This window comes from Pleurodeles waltl, chromosome 5 (genome assembly GCF_031143425.1).
Source record: "Pleurodeles waltl isolate 20211129_DDA chromosome 5, aPleWal1.hap1.20221129, whole genome shotgun sequence".
NCBI classification, from domain to species: Eukaryota; Metazoa; Chordata; class Amphibia; order Caudata; family Salamandridae; genus Pleurodeles; species Pleurodeles waltl.
In genome coordinates this window covers 1,010,101,557-1,010,121,265 of record NC_090444.1, presented here as the reverse complement: position 1 = coordinate 1,010,121,265, position 19,709 = coordinate 1,010,101,557, and the positions used below count along the sequence as shown (strand labels likewise).

The 19,709-nt window shown below is 43.8% G+C and overlaps 1 protein-coding gene across 4 annotated transcripts in view; it reads left to right on the top strand.

The window, feature by feature from the left end:
* TAB2 (TGF-beta activated kinase 1 (MAP3K7) binding protein 2) overlaps positions 1-19,709 on the top strand; it is a 190,732-nt gene that overhangs the window by 158,625 nt on the left and 12,398 nt on the right. For 3 of the 4 annotated variants that reach the window (XM_069235180.1, XM_069235179.1, XM_069235182.1), the window contains 3 exons: positions 6,973-7,133; positions 7,275-7,368; positions 14,186-14,281. In XM_069235180.1, coding sequence (XP_069091281.1) covers positions 6,973-7,133; positions 7,275-7,368; positions 14,186-14,281 — 351 coding nt within the window. The remainder of the gene's footprint in view (positions 1-6,972; positions 7,134-7,274; positions 7,369-14,185; positions 14,282-19,709) is intronic. The other variant, XM_069235181.1, reaches the window with a different exon arrangement.

The following is a 19,709-nucleotide window of genomic DNA, read 5'->3' as shown; positions in this document are numbered from 1 at the left end:
CACTGGCGTGCTGATGTCAGTTCCCTTTTTTCCGTGCCTCCAACACACATCGGTTTTTCTTGGCTGTATGTTGGTGATACTCTGTATCAAAGCAAAGTTGTATTTTGTCCTATTTGAGACAATGTCTCTGAAGGAAGAAATCAGGTTTCAAGCCATGTAGAGAGTGTGGGGATCAAATGCCTGTTGCTGACCATGTGGACTATTTGAGTTCGGACCACAACGTCGGGGAGTGTTCGTCATGTCAGAGGATGAATCCCAAAGCATTAAAGGAGAGGGAAGCAAAGCTGTTTCTTGTGAAAGCAAAGAAGAAAGAAAAACTGAGTCCTCTGAGGTCACCATCACGTCGCTCGTCGAGTTTGTTCAGGAAGGAGCACAAGAAACGACGGTGCGGTAGTCCCTTGCACTGGTCCTCCAGGGATGTGACTCCAGAGCTTTGTACGCCTTCTCCGAAGTCACCCAAAGGTTCACCGGTAGCGCCGCTACAATTTTCTACCGTGAATCCCCTGGATCTGAAGCAGAAACAGATTCCACTGAGGACAGGCCCTTCTCAGCCTCCGCAACAAGAGCAAGAGTTTCCAAGCATTCTTGCTCCTTGGGCGGATTCGTCACATTTTCTTAATGCCATCTATGGCATTTTCGTCAGGTGCGCTTGCTGGCCCCAGGGGTCCAATGTCCTTTTCATTGGGAGGATTTCTGGTGCTGTACCAGCAGCCTCTGTTCCTGCCCTTCTTACCTATGGTCTAATTGCTCTGGCCTTCGTCGGTGCCGCGGAAGATGACTCCACAATCGACTGATCCTCGGCAAGAATCATCTGTGCTAGTGGTGCCTGTACTGACGTCGAAGAGGTCTGAGTCTGTCGCGTCGCTCTAAAGTACGATCTTCATCTCCCGGACCTAGATCACCAGCGCCGGTTCCGGTGTCACCGACGTCAGCCTGTGCTCTTCTGATGCCGTTTCTGGATTTGATGCTAAAATCCAGAAGAGAAGCTTGAGGCAGCTGGAGGAGGAGCAATATCTAACCTTGCACCAAGGTCAGGACATCGAGGAAGATCAGATTATCGCCTCAATCAGGACTTTGAGGGGTTTGAAGTGACTGGTGGTCTGGCAACTTACCCATAGTGGGAGTTGTTGTCCCCACAGGGCTTGCCTACACCTGGATTGGCCTCATACCATGCCATCGTGCGGAAGGCGGCTGATATGTTGGACTTGTCTCTCCCAACAGCTGAGATGAGGTCCAGGTTGTTAACAGAGGTCATTCGTTCTTCAGAGTCCTTACTGCCATTTAACGAGGCGTTAACAGTACCGGTTCTGGAGATTTGGCAGAAGCCTCTGTCGACTGCAGGAGTGTCAAAGACAATAGCTAGGAGATATAAGACTGCTAGATCAGTCCTTCCTAAGTTAGGATAAGATTTACAAAGTAATTTATTAGAGCTTTTGAGTGATAGCCAGGCAGCAGAAGATTTACAAAGGAATTTTCCAGAGCTTTTGAGTAATAGCCAGGCTGCAGCAAAGCGGGTCATACAATCTGGACTGAATACTGCAGAGACTGTGGCGAGGGCAATGGGGACATTGGTTGCCATGTGGAGACATGCATGGTTGAGAGGTACGTGTTCCTCCACCGATGTTCAGCAGACCCTCTTGGATTTACCGTTTGATGGGTCGAGAGAGATGAGGCATATTTGGCCCTTGAGTGGTTTAAAGAAAGCATGGCAGCGGTTAAAATGTTGGACCTTCAGTCTCTCTATTCGGTCTTTGGACTGCTGCGTAGATTCAGAGGATTTGGTCGGACATACTTCTTTTGAGGGACGCAACAACAGCAGCCGACCAATCCTATGTATAGGTCCTACAGAGGGCGTGGCAGGTCAAAACAAAGAGATTCCGTCTATCATCCTCCCTCCTATCTTCTTCTTCTGCCTCCCTGCCCACTGGTGCAGGAAAGCAACCCTAGTTCTGACATCTTGCAGCATGCTTTGCCTGTGGGAGGACGGCTAATTCATTTTTGACAGATTTGGAAGACCATAACATTGGACAATTGAGTGTTGAACATTGTTGGAAATGAATATGCCCTACCCTTCCAAGGGTTCCTCCCTCACTTTCCACGCCAGCACAGTTGTTATTCAGAAGAACATCTTCTTTTACTTGGGCAGGAAGTGCAAACACTTCTTTTAAAGGAAGCAGTGGAGTTGTTTCTGGAGCAGGAAAGGGATCAGGGATGTTATTCAAGACATTTTCTGATTCCCTAAAAGGAAGGGTGTTTACGCCCAATCCTGCATCTAAGGCTTTTGATTTAATTTCTCAGGCAGGAAAAGTTCAAAATGCTGGCTTTGACTCGCATTCTTCTTGCGTTGCAAAAAGAAGACTAGATGGTTTACATAGACTTGCAGGATGCATATTTTCCCATTCCCATTCCCATTCTGCAGTCAGGAATTATCTCTGGTTCATTGTAGGGACGCAGCATTACCAATTTGCAGTCCTTCCATTTGGTCTTACTTCCGCACCTTGAGTCTTCACAAAGGTGATGGCTGGGGTTGGAACACATCTCTGAAGGTGGGGAATACTAGTATTCCCTTACCTAGATAATTGATTAATCAAAGCCAAGTCTCCAGAGTTGGTGGTGCAGCATTTACAGTTGACGGCCCAGTTGTTGTTCAACCTGGGCTTTTCATTAAATATGCCCAAGTCTCACCTGGAGCCGTCTCAGTGCCTCCTGTTCATAGGGGCAGTACTGGACACAACAGTGAATCGTGCCTGCCCCCTTCCTCAAGACATTCATGCCACGATTCTGATGTTCCAGAATGGAGCGGTTGTTCAAGTCCTGCGTCTGCTCTGTCTTTTTGCTTTCTGTATTCTCTTGGTCACTCATGCATGTTGGCTCATGAGGGCTCTCTGGTGGTGCTTCCGCAAGCAGTGGTTTCAACAGAATGGAGATCGCAAGGAGTCGATAAAGATCTCTAGGAACACTACAGTGGATCTTCAGTGGTGGAGTATGGACGGAAACCTTACACAAGGGAACCGTTTTCCCCTCCCCCAGTGACCACAGTGATAACAGATGCCTTCATTCTAGGGTGGTGAGTTCATCTGGGGGACCTGAAGATCAAGGGTCTTTGGTCTTCAGAGGAACAGGTGTTTCACATCAATCTGTTGGAATTGCAGGTGATACATTTGGCTCTCAAGGCCTTCCTCCCTTCCATTTGGTCACTCCATGTAGATCTTGACAGACAACACTACTGCGGTGTGGTACATCAACAAGCAGTGGGGGGTGGAATAGGGTTGTACCTTCTCTGCAGAGAGGCTCTGCAACTCTGGTCCTGGGCTCAGGATCATCGGATATGCATTGTGGCAAACCATTTGGCTGGAGTTTTCAACATGTGCGGCCATCCTTAGCACTTTTCAGCTGACCGCAAGTGGCGGCTCCATCTAGGGGTGCTTCTTCACGTCATCCAGTTACGCGCGAAACCTCAGATAGACCTTTTTGGCCACTTGTGACAATGTTGTTCTGCAGTCTCCAGTATCCGATGCAGTGAGCGCTAGGGGACACGTTTCAGTTGGACTGGAGCATCCTGTTGCTTTATGTGTTTCCGCCCAGACCCTTGATTCTCCTCGGGTTGTGAGGAAGATTCGCCAAGACCGGGCCCAAGTCATATTAATAGCCCCGGATTGGCCAAGAAGGGTGTGTACACAGACCTCCTTCAATTCTCACTGTGCCCTTAGCTACGTCTCACTCTCAGGGAAGACCTTCACTCGCAGGGGTGGGTTCTACACCCCACACCTCCAGAGCTTGTATCTACATTCCTGGAGATCAAACCGGGCAACATGAATTACTTTTTCTCTTCCTCCTGATGTGGTGAATATTCTACAGTCTGACATCCCTCCAAAACTGTTTATGCTGGTAGATGAACCAAATTTGTCAGATGGTGCGAAGAATGGCATGCTTGACCTTTAAAGGCTCGACTAGCCGATGTTTTGGAATTTGCTCTTTTCTTTAGCATGACAGGGTTGTACAGTTGCGACAGTGAAAGGATATTTGTCTGCACTGTCAGCGTTTATTGGTTTACCAAAATCAGCCCTCAATGTTTAACTCCCTTATTGTTTCAAAGTTTTGTAAAGGTTTGACTGATATGTTTCCTCCTACTCCATTCATCACCCCTCAGTGGGATTTTAGTTTGGTTTTAGCTACCTGTTAGGCGCCCTGTTTGAGCCTTTACATAGTTGCCTGTTGAGACGCCTTACGATAAAGACTGTTTTACTAGTGGTGATTATGTCGGCTAGATCAGTGGTTCCCAACCTTTTGATTTCTGTGGACCTCCACTTTAACATTAATGGAACCCAGGGACCCCCACTGAATCATCACGGGAATCCGGGGACCCCCCGCCTGAGTAATTACTGAAAACTGGGGACCTAATTTGTCAATATTTGTTAATATTTTTTAATTTACTAGGCCCTTGAGAAGGCTTCGCGGACCCCTAGGCGTCCCCCGACCACAGGTTGGGAACCACTGGGCTAGATGTTAGTGAGCTGCAACCGCTGAGCATAAAACCCCCGTTAACCACTTTTCATGCCAACAAGGTGGTTTTGATAACCAGGGCGGCTTTCCTGCCAAAGGTAGTGAATCCTTTTCATTCGGCGACAAAAGCAAAAAGGGCAGTCCATCCCACTTCCGTCCTTTTACCCTCCTTTTACCCTCCTTTTACCCTCCTTTTACCGTCCTCCCCATCTAAGGAGGAGGAAAGGCTGCATTGTCTGGATCCAAAGAGAGCGTTGAGCTTCGACATGGACAGGATGAGCGAATTTAGAATGGGCGATCAGTTGTTCATTGGCTACGTGGGTAAGTTGAAGGTCAAAGCTGTCCACAAAAGAACATTGTTATGGTGGGTCATTCCTTGCATCAAAATATGTTATGCTTTGGCAAAGAAAGATCCTCCTGAGGGTGTAAGAGTTCATTCGACAAGAGCTAAGTCTGCTACTTCAGCTTTGACTAGAGGTGTACCTATTGTTGACATTTGCAAGGCGGAAACTTGGACGTCCCTCCACACTTTCGCAAAAAATTACTGTTTGGACTCAGAAGTGAGGAGGGATGGCCATTTTGACCGTTCAGTGTTATGGGATTTCTTTGTATAGGCAGACTGGCATCCATCTCAGAGTACAGAAATGCTCTGGGACTATTCAAGAGCTGAGGAATCCACAGGTAGGTGTATCCATCAGAAGAAAAAGTTGCTTACCTTTGGTAACGCTTTTTCTGGTGGATACAGTATCTACCTGTGGATTCCTCACTGACCCACCGCCTCCACGTTGCCTAGAAGGAAATTGTTTGCATATTCGTTGCAAATTGTGGATAGGAAACGGGTCCAAACCCGACAGTGGAAAGAGAACAATCTAACAACGGAGTCGACGCCCATGCGCAGTATGACCGAGAGGAGGAGGTACTTGATCCCGTGACCCCGAAAAGACTTCTTCAAACAAAAATAACTTGTAACACTCCGAGCCCAACACTAGATGGCGGAATAATGCATAGCATGTGAATCTGCAGCACTACATGCCACAGACAGATGTACACTGGATAAGTGACATTTTCCATATGTATATATATATATATATATATATAATGGATGTTTTATATAAATGTATATAAATCTTTGGGTTAAGTTCGCACATGCTATGCTTGTGATGTTGGTGTTCACCAGTTCGGGTGAAACTGACGTCAGCACGCCGGCAAGGACTTCTTATGGTTCCGACGACGTCAGACGGAGTCGTGTGTGGAGCCGTACCATTGTGATGCCCTTGTCGATATGGAGAGCTATGGAAAAGTTTTCATTGAGTGCTGCACACAGGGATATTCAAAAGGTGAGGAATCCACAGGTAGATACTGTATCCACTAGAAAAAGCGTTACCAAAGGTAAGTAACTTGTGCTTTTAGAATATATAGTGTTGCAGCTACAGAAAGAAAGAAGTATTTAGTAAAGCAGCAGAATTCAGTAAAGCAGCAGAGAGAGCAGTCATTGATTCTGAAGATTAAGTGACCTATTCAGACCAGGTAATACACGTTTTTGGATGTATTGGTGACCGTAAGAAGTGTCGAGTAAGATGGATAACCAAAACAGATGGAATGGTATCAGAAGAAGCGCTGTGTAAAGTTTAATTACTGACCTATTAATTTTTGATTAATGACTGCTGACAGTAGTCTGCAAATGTGCAACAGAACATTGAAGGCTTTGGATGCACAGCTGTTTCGTTTCCTTCCCACCTTTGGTCAAGGTAAAGGCAGTAGGTCTATGATTTTGAGAAATGCTGCAGCTGGTGAGGGCTCTTGGTAGTGAATGCGTGGTAGGAAGACTGCCTTTGGTAGACAAAGTGCTAGATGCTGAGGTGCTCTTATTTTTGGTTTAAAAAAAAATCATATTTAGTAGTAGTCTTACAGTGGTGGTTTCTATCTGATTTGTAATCAGTTGGAGTGAAGCCCAATTTTAAAATGTTGGATTATTTTCTGCCCACTTGACACTGCCACCGGATACATTTTTATGTCATTGCAGATGGTCTCCTCTTGTGCTTAATGTTGCCCTGTTTAACCATTCAACCCTCATTTTAAAGCGTGTCGTTGGTCCTTAAAGGTTTATATAATCAGGTTAGATTTTTATTCAGTTCTATTTTTACAAAACAAATATACGTTTCTTAACTAGAAACGTCCTACACGGAACACAGACTTGTTTAGATGTTTTTTTTAAATATAAAATACTTTTCCTCCAGAACTTAGTGAGAAACCAACACAACGGGACACCCTTTCTTTTTCTGAAATGTAAGGTGAAATAGTGGTTATGATGTGATGTAAGTTTTCTTTATTTATGATTGTAATAAATGTAGGCTCGGAGAGATCGTCCAAACTGCTTGTTGTCGATGTACATCCACATTGTAGGGTGTAAATCAAGAGGGTATTGGCCTTATTTGCTGAATTGCTTCAACTTTCCTTTGTGTATTGCAGCTTTGTTGGTTCATCAGAAAGCCAGGATGGAGAGGCTGCAGAGAGAACTTGAAATTCAGAAGATGAAGCTGGATAAATTAAAATCTGAAGTTAATGAAATGGAGAACAATCTTACTCGAAGGCGCCTTAAAAGATCGAATTCTGCTTCCCAAATTCCTTCAGTAAGTTGCCCCTTTTTTGTTCGTAATACCATTGGAAATGTATTAAATATCCAATACGTTACCACTCCTCCAGAGCACACTGCAGCTGTTTTTCGTTGCTTTTCATGACCAGAAAATAACTAATACACTAATGTTTTTCAGCTTGAAGAAATGCAAAATTTGAGGAGCTGTAACCGGCAGCTACAAATTGATATTGACTGTCTCACCAAAGAGATTGATCTTTTCCAAGCAAGAGGTATCACTATCGACTACAAATATAAACAATTATGCATCTTGTTAAATGCGGAATGCGTTTCACTCTTCTTGCCGTTTTGTGTGCTTTTGATTTAAAGTTTTTTTTTTTCTTACCCTCCTGTAAGCACTATACATACAAATGTAACTGATAAGTATATTCATTAAATCATTGCTAAATTGATATTTAGTGCTGATGAGCAATACGAAAATTAAGTGTGCTCTTTCTTGTCCATATCAAACTCAAAGCGTTGGTAGTCCTGCCCTGCTCCATCATCTTCAAAACAGGAATCAAATTATGTTTTTTTTTTTTTTTTTTTTTTTTTTTTGCATTACAATAGCACAGTGTCCAAAATAGGGATTAGATGTTCTTGGTTGCGGCTTGTTGTTATTACATTCTATCTATCCTGGTTATGCTCGTTTCCTTTGCACTCTTCTTGTTGCTAGTCTTGAAATGCGTTACTTGCATAAAAAACGATATAGTCTCCCTTCCTGAACTTTTGTTCATACTGGTTCCATGCCCTTTACCTTGACTCGAAGCAATGGAAGACTGCATGTCGCTGGTTCCCGGTGCACCTTAAATGCTTAGATTCTTAAACTGATGAATGGACTAGCTATTGCAAATGGCCATTCTACAGTGCAGTCGTAATGTGGACTGTAACAAGTTACTTTTTCGAATAGCTTCCCTTTCTTAGTAGTTAGAGCTTGGTGTGCTCTAAAGGCACTGAAGCCTTTTACTTGTTTGATGAGATCTAGGACTATGTAGGGCAGTAGTTGAAAGGTGGCATTTAAGTTTTGTAACGTGGTTATGCATTACAAGTTGGATACTGGGCACCGGAGAGACTTAGGCTTAGGATAGCAAGTTGGGAATATAGATCTAAGATGGTTAGGTAAGCAATTTTTAGAATAATTGTGGGCCTTCACTAAAATACATTAGCAGGAATAGAGTTGAAGACTTAATGGCACGAATCTCTCAAAGAAGGGAAGACTAGTAAAAATCTGTCAGTAGAGTTGGGCACCCTCTTTATTTTGCTGGATGCACACGCCCTGCTGTGCACCTAAACCTGTTTCAATGTAGATATTGACGAACCTGGGAGACTGAAGTCTAGGTATACAGCAAGAGTGAGGGACATAGAGGTTAGAATATTTGACTTTGGCAACAGGATTGTTTTTTTAATGTGGAAGTAGGGGAATCCCTGAAAGGCTTTTGCTGATCCTGAAGTAATTCATAAGGGTTGTGGACACCTTGTTGACCATACTTAAGAGTATTAGGTATATTTCTTTTTCGCAGTTCATGTTGCATGTAAGGAACCAGAAACTAACTTTAGAGCACTAGAGAGTTGCAGGCGGATAGAGGGTTGCATAGGATGCATGTGGCGTCTGAAATAAAGCTGTGTCTGGTTCAGAAACCTAGTGTAAGTTGTCTTCTGGTACCCTTAATATTTTTTCCGTTTTTCAGTGTATGCAAAGGTGCTTGCTTGGATTTTGACAACAGCAGCAAAAAGTGATTTTTCGGAATTAGGAAGCCAACCATGGTCATCTCCTCGGTTAAGCAGACCTCACCATCTTCTGGGATAGTTACGAGATAACCGAAAAGCTAAAGGTTTCAGTGGTTGGGACCGAATTTTCTGAAGCCAGGCACTATCAGAGGGATTTTATTTGTTGGTGTGGTTTTATAGGCACACATTATTGCTTTATTTACTATTCCTTTAAGCTATGTTTATTCCTATTCTATTGTGTGGGACGTTTGACTTCTCACTTTTCCTTTACATTTAAGTTTGGTTCTGTTTGCTAGCAGAAGCATAACAGAGTTTTGTATGATTGCAACTGAATAGAAGCGCTAGCTTAGCCACGGCTATTATTGGCACTAGTGTGGGTTCTTGTGATGCTGTTATTCGTGGGTGCCCCAAAGAAACTGCATAGTTTGTAGAAAGTAAGTGACCAGGCCAGCCACAGTTAGGTTTGTGTAAGCTTGCTGGTATTATAGCTGGACAACACTTAAGTTCGGTTGTGGGCAACATATATAATAAATCAGAGTTGGTGAACTGTAAGTGATTGAATAATACACCCTGCCTCCATCTCCCCTCTTAAGAGGCACACATCGAATTTGAATGCTTATGCTGATTGCTTTCAATCGAAGTTCAATTATGGTTTGTTTGTTGGTATGTCAGTTGTGGTCCTACAAGTTTGTTCTGTGACACCATGAAATGAAATGCTTGGCACCGACACTTAATTGTCAACACAGTCACTTTTAACCATATGGTGGCACCTTTTGTCTGATTTAGAGATGAGCACAGCCCAGTTGTTTATTAACTTAATGTACATTAAAAGTGACTACTCCCTGCCGCAAAAAGTTTTCTTACAGCTTTGGGGCCTGGAGCAGCCTGGACTGTCACACTTGTAGGAATGTGATGGGTTAGTACTTTTGTTGGTACTGTCATTGGCAGTGCTAGCAGGGCTAATGGGAAGTGCAAGCTGCAGTGGCCTCCTGACGAGAGCTCTAGCACCTATTTTATTATGTTTTTACATTTTTTTTAACAGGTTAAGCACTGCAGAATCCGGGATCTTTTCCTACTGTTTTTTTTCACAGGTTAAGCACTGCAAAATCAGGGATCTTTTCCTACTGTTTTCATTACTTTTACGCAAGCCGTTCTGCTTAAATTATTTTGGAAGTCTGCAGCAATGCTGTCTCTAAAGATTTTAAAGGGCGTAGTGCATGCCAGAAACAGTTGTCTGTTATGGACTCGAACAATGTCTGCCTTTGGTGCCTTGGCCCAGACTTGATTCCAAATCCTGTGATACATGCTCCCCGTTGCAACCTAAAGCTATTAGGGAACTGAGAGCCAAGCTCTCAGTTGCCAAGCACAAGTAGCATGTTTGGCCGTCCCTATCTAGATGAAAGACTGGTCCTGGTCAAAATTTCTCTCCTCAGATAAATTGAAGTCGAGTACTACTTCAAGTAATAAGCATTGGAAAAGCAGGTGCAATTCTTTGACATCCCCACTCATGGGAGATTTTGTGAAGTTCTTGTTTGGAAAAAAGAAGTCTGTCCTCACCTTCCCTATTGGGCCAGTCCTCCTGAGTTCCTCAGGCTCTTGCATACACTGCAGCAAGTTCCTTTCTACAAGAAGGGCATGCAGCAGATTCTTAAATTCATTTCAGCTCCCTGGGTGTTCCTTTTTTGACCCACTCGGCCCCCAGTCCATCTTCAGCTGGTTCTTGAATTGGATCCCTCATCAGCTACAGTTATCCCTTATATCATATACAATGCGCAACCCTGTTTATAAGATGCCTACACCGCTGCTCCTATCCTTTGGCAACAGTTCTTTGAAGGATAGAGGTCAAGCCTACCTTTGCAAAAGACATTGTGAGCCTAACAATAACATAGATGGTCCATTGAGTGCCATTAGTTGGCTTTACTCTCCCTCATGTTTTTTTGCTTCTTACTCAGTGACCTGCCTTGCCCATCTTGTCTGACCCTCCCTTGAACCATTCCCAATTTACTTGACCAATTGACTTGTCCTTTCACTGTTCGCCTTCAGGGAACTACCTTTTTCTTTTGTCACAAGCATTCCACAAGAATGTATGTCTCCCTGGTATGCTGCTCGCCCTCACTCCATGTTGCTCTCTCAGCTATATGTTTGTTCCTCACCTCTCCTTTGTGATGCTCTTGTCTTCATGTGCTTTCTCGCCAGCACCACATCTTCCCTCCCTGCCTCCACATTGCTCCTACTCACTCTCCACTGTTTGCTCTTGCCATCCCCTAGTCTCCCCCTTCATGATGCTTTCCCCTCCCATCCACTCTGTGTTGCTTCCGTCCCCACGCTTCTCCCCCAGCCTTCAGTATTGCTTCCCTAAGGTCCCCTGTGTTGCTTCCCCAAAGCTGCTTTAAAAATGTATGCACACTTTTTTTTGTATCTTTTTAGTTACAGATGCAACCCAGATCTGTAAAAGATCAAAAAAACCTGTATGCACCATTTTGTGCACTCATGTTGTGTGTGCCTACATATTGACTGTTTTTTTTTTTATCGTTTTTTTTCATTACCCATGATACACAGAATCACTAAGAACCAAAGTCAACATGTCCCAAAGAGGAGAACTATTGTCTTTGCCAATGTTTATTGGATCACTCGGATGCTACACTGGCCGTTCAACGAGTCCAGCATGATAAGGCAGATAATGTGCTCCACCCACATTGCACTGACATACATTGCATAGTACCTCGCCTTGATACTTTCCACAGACCCTCCCTAGATTTGTCATTAGACCTCCTTCCAATAGAAGAAAACTCATCATTTGTAGTGGTGATCCAGAGGACAGTAGAGGTTTTAGAGCTGCCGTTCAAGACTGAGGAGACTAAGGCTATTCTTCTGAAAAACAAAAAAATGCAATATGGCCCTCTTAGAGTTCTGTTGTCATTTGTTGCCAGTTGTGTTGGCCGATTCATAGTAGCTTGGTCAAACCCCTTTTTGTGCCCCAGCAGTGAATCATCCAATTGTTAATAGCCACTGGCTAGCACCTGAAGAGCCGAAGTTCCTCATACAGCATCCTACTTCCAAGAGCATCCTCTTGAGGCAATCTCCATTTTGAAGGTCATTTATAAATCTTTTTCTTCATCTCCACTGGATAGGGAATACAGTAAAATCAATGCATTTAGAACATGTATTTAGGGTTGTACCTTGGCAGCAGGTGCTCTGAGTGCATGCACACAACTAGTATATCAACTTTAAGAGGTTAAGGATTTACGGGTTGGAGTGTGTGAGGTGCAATAATTCAAGGCTTTCTGCCCTTTCTTTTGAGTATGAAATCGATGCATTGGTAAACCTTTTTGCCAAAGCTGAAAATGCTCAGTGCACAGACTTTTTTGTTCTGGAGTCTCCCGCCCTGGGGTCTCAAGGGAACACATTCTATCTCCGATGGCACTTAGATCTGTTGTAAGCATTCTCACCCCTGCCTCCGATATTGGTGTGTCTAACAAAGTCAGTAGGACTAGGTAAATCTCAGTCTGATTGCTCTAGTTTGGGGTGACAGGCCTGGTGCACAGAATTCATAACCTGGAGAATATTCCTTCTGAGTCTTCCTCTTCAATAGAATCTGCTGTCCGGGTAGCATGGTAGGCTACTATATCCAGACCTCCACAGTCTACACTTCTATGCATGTCGATTGAGTGGATTTAGTTACCCTCGACCTTCCATTGGTAGTAGTAAATGGCATTCTGACAGGTCTATCGCCCTTCCACCTTGTCTATATATTCAGGCTGATGGTCTCAGTTTGTCACCTGCTGGGAGGAGAAGTAAGTTGCCCCCCACAGTCAACTGTCTGATGTTCATTTGCTTGTACTGGCTTTGGCCCTGCAAGTCTTTCTTTTTGCACACTGTTACTGGCCCTGCCGGCCTTCGTTCATCTGCCAGCCCAGCCATTATTATTCAAGTCATCTACTGCGACCACAGTGGTACCTTCGTTTGGTCTTTACATTTCTGATGTACGCTCACCTAAAGCCTTTCCACAGCTTTTCCTGAAGCGCATCTTGAAAACTGTCATTTTAGTAACTTCTGTTCATAGGACAACGCTTTAATTCATCCTCTCTGTACTACCCTTTTCCATAATAAACTAGTAACCAGGGCTCATGATTAATTTCTTCTGAAACGGGCTTCAGTTTTCCATGTGAGTGGTAGGGGAAGCTCCTATGTTCCTTTCTCCACCACATCCATACAAAGAAAAAGCTTCTACACCTTTTGGACACACAGCATGCCTTCACTGTCTGTATTGAAATAACTAAGGAGTACTGTGTTAATGTTCAACTATTTGTTGGGTACACGGTGCGAAGCAAGGTAAGGCAGTACAGAAACTGACCTTATCATGATGTATTGTCCTGTACATCAGACTGAGTTATTCCTTACCCAAAACTGATCTCGAGGGCCTTCAGGCTCATTCCTTCAGGGCGAAAACTGCTGCTGCAGCCCAAGCTCAGGTTGTTTCAGTCAAGGGCATCTGTCAATATATTTACTCTAGAATCCTACTGCATCGATTTGCACTGAGAGACATTTTGCCCATTGGGTCCTGCAGGACTTCCTGATGTAAGTCCGCTCCACGGATCCACTTCTTTGAAGGGTAACATTGCTTTGATTCTCATTCACTAGATAAAGTATCTGCATTCATCAGAAGACTGTTACTATTGGAAATAGTTTTTCCAGTTGAAACTGTTTCTAAACGCAGTGCTACTTCACTGTTCTTAGAATTAGATTTTTGGGACTTATGATATGCCAAGTTGTGTTTTTTGCAAACTCCCAGTACAAACGCAGTCTTGTCAGCCATATTCTGTATCCAGCAGTGTTGCGGAAAAAAGGTGACAATAGGCTTTGGCACACAGTGGTGGTGCCTGTCTATGGCACTGTCACCATGCCTGGGGGCAGGGCAGAGCCCTAATGGTGTCAATTGCTGGAACGCAGAGAATTCACCTTTTGAACACTCTGCTAATACTGAAATGCAACCAGCCACTAGTCTTTCCTATGTTCTAGCATGGAAATGAGACGTGTGGCTGTATGCTGTGAACCGTATGCGTAATGTATGTTACAAAGCTATTTGATGGTGCTATTTTCATAAATTTGTGAGTGCTGTAGAATAGCTAGTCCTGTCACTTTACGCTGGATAGTGTGTATGCTATATTAGTGGTATCATTTAAACACGATTGAATAGCCAGTACTGTCATTCCATGTTAATCTAAGCATTGTCCATTTTCTTTAGTAAAATGGGCATACCTTCTTATTTACTTAAACGATCATGACTTAAGAATTGATTCTTTTTGTTTCCTATTCTTTTAGGACCACATTTTAATCCCAGCGCCATTTATAACTTCTATGATAATATTGGATTTTTAGGTCCTGTTCCACCGAAACCTAAAGGTACTGCATCCATTGGTAAGTTTTATGTTCGACTTCTGTCTACCTGCTCATTGTTGTCCACAACATAGGAATGCTCAGTATGAAAGTTTAAGAAAGGCACTACAGCAAACATAAACGTTTTACCCTGTCATGGAATTATCTCAGATAATAACAGTGGAATATCACACAAGTTGTGAGTTCTGGAAACACCCTTCTTTAAAACATTTTCACAATGAAAGCATGCATACCAGACACGATGTCCCTCATTTTTGTTTGTTTTTGCATAGTAAATCCAGTAGGCAAAAAAACTACACTACATTTGGCCGCAAATAACACTGTACTAAACCCTTTTTTGAACCTAAAAATATAGAAAAGGTGTAGCCTTTAGTTGGAAGAGCGCACACATCAACAGCCTGTTTTGAAGGAAATACAGTGGAAAGATCACAGCCTTTACATATGTTTTACCTACTCATTAGGTGAAAAAGAGGGAGACTGGAATGTTGTTTATAAATGTAGAGAATAAGGAATACAGGTAAGTAATGTCTTTTAACATAAGACTCTCTTAGATAGCCATAAATTGTAGAATAGATTAACAACCTAAATTAGGCTCAACCCCCAGAGAAGGGTTCCTAAAGGACCGTCAATGAATCGGATAGTTTGCACACAGATAAAGCCAATGCTTTAAAAAAAATTGACAATTTGGTGCTGAGATCCTTTAGGTGATGATTACAACTTTTCATTCAGAATAACGAAGAAGCTTCTTTAAGGCACACATAATGAAGGAACCTGATTAAAAAAAGCCTAGCCAAGTTTCATTGTGCATAGTGTTCAATAGATTATTTAACCATAAAGCTGTTTGTGATAATCCATCAAAAATACTTCCTGCAGATACAGGATATTATACTCAGTCCTGCAGTCTGAAGAAATTGAAAATATTTTAAATGAAGAGATTTAGCTAAATATCCCCAAGCGTGGGTCCCAACTCCACACTGAAAGATTGCAACATAGGTGATAGTAATTTCCTAGCTGATGTGAATCTTAATTATCGATAAGACCTTGGCAATAAACAGTTTGCATATTCTGTACCGGTGCTTTTTGAATATCCACTCTATTTAGATAACTTTTTTTCTTGACAAAGCCACAATGTGAACGTTAGCACCATAATCATATTATCCCCTTGAGTAGACTAGAGGAGCTTTCTAAAGACAAGAGAACAAACAACCAAAAAGATGAAACCAATCTACTTCACAAAACTGTTTCTTGCTGTGGACAGATTATTAATTCTTAGTTAATAAAATAATGTTACTGTCTTGTACAACAGTGTTTCCTACCATAGACCAAGTTGATATTTCTTCCTGTTGAGTCTACATCTGGCAAATAACACCCATACTTCAATTCATGAAATTCTGCTGTGAAAATGTTTTATATCCAAGTAATGCATAAGTGGACAGTAGAAAGCCGGTCAGCTTTTCCATCATTTTCTGTGGCAGTCCAGCTGTCAGTGTCTGACTTGTACAGCATTTTTCTATTTTGATGTATTAAGAATTACAATCAGGAGTCATCTAGGGTGGGTCCACTGGATACAGGAGATAGACCTGTTTGATGTCATGTGTGGCTATAGATACACATGCTCTGCGTATTCCTCCCATCTAGTGTTGGGTCTGGAGTTGAGCACGTTTTTCTTCGAAGAATTCTTTCCAGTCATGAGGTTGAGTAACAACTCCTCCTTGTGATATTGCGCATGGGCATCGACTCCATTATTAGATTGTTTTATCCCCGCCGTCGGGTTTGGATGTATTTCACTCTGTTCAGTACGGTTCTGTCCTTTCCTTAGTGTTGAAATGGTATTGTTTCAATTGTGCATTTCCATTCCTGCACTACCTGCAAATTTTGTTGTTTCGGGCTTTGACCAACCGCCCTTTGGGGTGTTGCCACCTGTCTCGGGCCTACCTTTCATGTGTCTCCGGCATCGACAAAAATGTTCTGCTGGTATGTACACCCTTTCATTTTTGACCGCATTGCCACACAAAATTTCCGCACACCGGTCAACATCTCGTGTGCAACCGCTGCCTTTCGTCCGACCATTGCGAGGCTGACTGTGACACTTGCATGTCATTCAGGTAAAAAAAGACTCTTCAGGACTGAAGGGCTCTGCAACTTAAAATTGCCCAGAGAGCATCAGGCAACACCTCAGCTCTCTTTGGGGAAGTGGTTATCCAGGAGGGGAGCCAGCTGCCAAGGAGGAAGAAGCCCTCTCCATTTAAGACAACTCAGACTCTGATGTGGAGCTTGGTATCGAAATGCAGGAATTACCTTCTGCCCAGCTCATGAGTGCTGTGGCACCTGCTCCACCACCCAATCCCTCCAAAAAGTCCCCAATACCGCTTTCAGAGGTCTCTGGACCACCACTGCCTCCCGGCCATGGTTGGTCCCAAAAATGTGTCTTGCCTCAGGCTCATCAGACTGAAAAATTGTTTCAGTATTGATCAGAACCTCAGCACCTATCTGGCAGCCTCCTGCTTTGTCCTCTGTGCCTGCGAAGTTTCACAAGTCCAAGCCTTCGGTACTGAAAGCCTCGGAGTCAAAAGACTCTGGCCCATCTTCGACCTTCCATTCAGCTATCGAGCCACTCCTCGAGAAAATGGATGCCTCACAGAGAAAACTCTACATTCAAGAAGCGACTGGTCGCATTATTGCAACTCCCTCCTCTCCTACACTTCAGAAGAGGAAATTAACGTTTGAGGAGACCTTGGGCATACCTAGCCCTCCAAGAAAAAGACCAAGACAAGGCCTCCAGTCCAGCCTCCCATCCTTTTACCTTCTCCTCCTCCACCAACACCACCATCTTCTGCCCCTCCTCACACTCCACCACCACAAACCCCTGTACATGACCCATTTGATGATACTCCTGAAGGGTTTCCACAGTCTCACACTGGGGGTTACGGGGACCATTAGATGACTCTGACCCATGGGACACTTATGACCTGGATCACACTATTCTGAATGATCCGAACCTCTATCCTGCTCACTCCTCTCCTGAAGATAAGATTCAAGTTCCACCTGATTCCATTGTTGCCACCACTGCCCACAAACAGGCAAATAGTCCAGCCACTCAGGACTCTCCACCATCCGGAAAAGAGAGCAGGCCACAAACCATTGATCCAATGCCAAATCTTAGGCCATTTTGGCCCACTATGACAGGGCAAATGGGAATGACATGGTGGGACTGTTGCAGTACATCCCAGAATAACACCACGAGAGGGGGCAGCAACTTGTTACTGAAGGAATGATATTCAATGTGGTGCGCCCACGATGCAGCAGATACAGCGGCCAGGAGTATTAACACCAGCATCCTCCTCAGAAGGCATGCATGGCTTCAGTATTCTGATTTCAAACCGGAGGTCAAGCAGGCAGTTTTAAATATGCCTTTTGATAAGGAGCACCTGTCTGGACCACAGTTAGATAAAACATTAGACAAATTGAAAAAAAGACAACGATTACAGCCAAGACGATGGGTACATTACAAACTTCTGCTCTCAGGGGCTCCTTTCGTCACCCAAGCCTGGTCATCCTACACCAGAGATTACTTTAGAGTAGTGGTTCCCAACCTGTGGTCCGGGGACCCCTGGGGGACCGCGAAGCCTTCTCAGGGGGTCCGCAAGAGCCTAGAAAATCAAAAACATATCTACAAATATTGACAAATTAGGTCCCCAGCTTCCAGTAATGACTCAGGTGGGGGTCCTTGGATTCCCATGATGATTCAGTGGGGGTCCCTGGGTTCCATTAATGTTTAAGTGGGGGTCCACAGAAATCAAAAGGTTGTGAACCACTGCTTTAAAGGTTCCTATAGAGGTGCAAACAGCAAAGGTAGGGGAAAGTGTGCCGCAACACGCAGATCAACATACACTGCAGAGCAGTGACTACCTACGCCAAATCGCTCCCTATCCCCCCCTCGCACGAACACAACACCTGTCGGAGAAAGACTCCAGCACTTCCACCCAGTCACCGCAGACCAATGGGTACTAGCCAATACTTCCTGATCCCCAAGAAGGACGAGGCTCTCAGACATCTAAACAAGTACATCCTTTCAGAACTCTTACATATCGTGTCACTACAGGATGTCATCCCCACAACAATGTGACTTTGACGCTAGATCTCAAAGGTGCCTATTTCCACGTACCAGTACATCCCGATCACAGCAACTAGCTAAGATTTGTCATAGCAGGAAAACATTACCAATTTAAAGTCCTTCCATTCTGGGTGACTCCCGCTCCTCTGGTGTTCACAAAATGCCTAGCAGTGATCACAGCACATATGCGATGACCGAACATCCATATATTCCCCTACCTGGACGATTGGCTTATTAAAGCCTTCACACATCACCAGTGCCAACTGCACACTCAGATGGTAATAGATCTTCATAGCTTAGATTTCACCATCAACAGGCCCAAGTCTCACATACAACCATTGCAGGTAGAGCCATAATTACGACCAACCCTAAACACACAGATAGGATTAGTTTACCCCAATTCCACTCAAATTCAGAGTTTCCAAGCAACTTTATCCCAGTTCCAATCAAACTAAACGCTCACATTAAGGAAAGTTATGTGCTTGTTGGGATTGATGGCATCTTGCATTGCCATAGTTCCACATGCACGATTGCACATGCGACTGCTGCAATAATGTCTTGCTCGCCAGTGGTCTCAATCACAGGGTCACCTGGAAGATATAGGGCCTGATTACAACTTTGGAGGAGGTGTTAATCCGTCCCAAAAGTGACGGATATACCACCAGCTGTATTACGAGTAGATTATATCCTATGGAACTCGTAATACGGCTGGTGGTATATCCGTCACTTTACCGTCACTTTTGGGACGGATTAACACCTCCTCCAAAGTTGTAATCAGGCCCATAGTGTTAATAGACCACCGTACTCACCGTAATTTATAATAATACCCACAATCTGTTAAAGGGTCTGCTTTTTTCTGCACTCTTTTCCTCACATCACACGCACCACAAAGGCATCACAGATGGGTTGGGGTGCTCACCTACAAGACTTAACAGTTCAAGGTCTTTGTGATGCCAGACAACAATCTTTACACATCACCTACCTGGAGCTTCAGGTGGTATACCTACACTGAAAGCTTTCACCTGTCTCAGAGGATGTCTCCTGGGAATGGACAACAACTTTGCAGACCTGCAGCAGCCATTCTACAAATGGAAACTCCACGAACAAGTACTCCACTCATACTTCCAAGAGTTGGGTTCCCTCAGACCTCTTCGCAACACCAGAAAACACAAAATGTGCATTCTTCCCCTCCAGGTACCCACACTCACTATCCAACACACTATGGATGAATTGGTCAGGGATAATTACCTATGCCTTTCTGCCTCTGCTTCTTCCTCTCTTTGCATTTCTGGTTCAGAAGCTCAGGTAGATGTCTCTCACCATGATCCTTGCAGC